We start from the raw sequence: 840 nt of genomic DNA on the forward strand, positions 1-840 counted from the left end.
TTGCCTTTTAGTTCTGCAATAAGTTGGAAAGTACAGTACTGTTCAATATTCAAACATATAATGAATAACAAAAGACCCAATACTCTTACCAGCGGTCCCGGGCTATCCCTCCATTGCACAAAACACTTAAACAACATCATGAAATTATGCGATGTGTGTTCAAACCACGCGAACAGAAAAGTGATTCTCCATTATGCCTGCAAAGAGCTGTTGTCCCCGTAACTACTGTTGCCTATGACTCAGAGATACAACAAAGGTAAGGTGGTTCTGTGCATTATTACTACCACTAATACTCTCGTCCTCAGGGTACCATAGCAGAACAAAGGGTCCCAGTACAATATAACTACCGTTAATGCTGTCCCTCGTCAAGCTACCCTTACAACGGTACACTGTAACTATCACTAACGCTATTCTTCTCACCGTCAAGTATCAATAAAGTAGCCCAGAAAGTCATTACTAGTTTTCCCATTATTCCCCCTCTAGCATTACGACAACAAGGAAGCCCCAGTACACTATAATTACCGCTGCCGCTGTCCCCCTACAGGTACCACAATGACAAGGTAGTCCAGTACACCGGCAAGAAGGACGTGTCGGTGCATACGGCGGACGGAAGGACCCAGCTCGTGGTGAGGGACGTCGGTCCAAAGCACTCCGGGAACTACACCTGCGCCCCCGAAAACGCCGCCCCCGCCACCGTCACGGTCTTCGTACTCAGCGGTGAGTCGGTTTTCTCGGGCTTCGAGGGATTTTAGTGTAAACAGTGGATGTGCTTAGATAGTCAGACGGACAAACGCGCTTGCACACGCATACCTGCATGCACACACAACCACACGAAAACAA

General features: G+C 47.6%; 1 protein-coding gene across 1 annotated transcript in view; it reads left to right on the forward strand.

Annotated features, from left to right (window-relative positions):
• Window positions 1-840, forward strand: part of LOC119593014 — a 123171-nt gene that overhangs the window by 117615 nt on the left and 4716 nt on the right. The window contains exon 5 of the mRNA XM_037941908.1: window positions 545-717. Within this exon, the coding sequence (XP_037797836.1) occupies window positions 545-717 (173 nt within the window). The remainder of the gene's footprint in view (window positions 1-544; window positions 718-840) is intronic.

The sequence above is a fragment of the Penaeus monodon genome, chromosome 31, assembly GCF_015228065.2.
Source record: "Penaeus monodon isolate SGIC_2016 chromosome 31, NSTDA_Pmon_1, whole genome shotgun sequence".
Taxonomy (NCBI): domain Eukaryota; kingdom Metazoa; phylum Arthropoda; class Malacostraca; order Decapoda; family Penaeidae; genus Penaeus; species Penaeus monodon.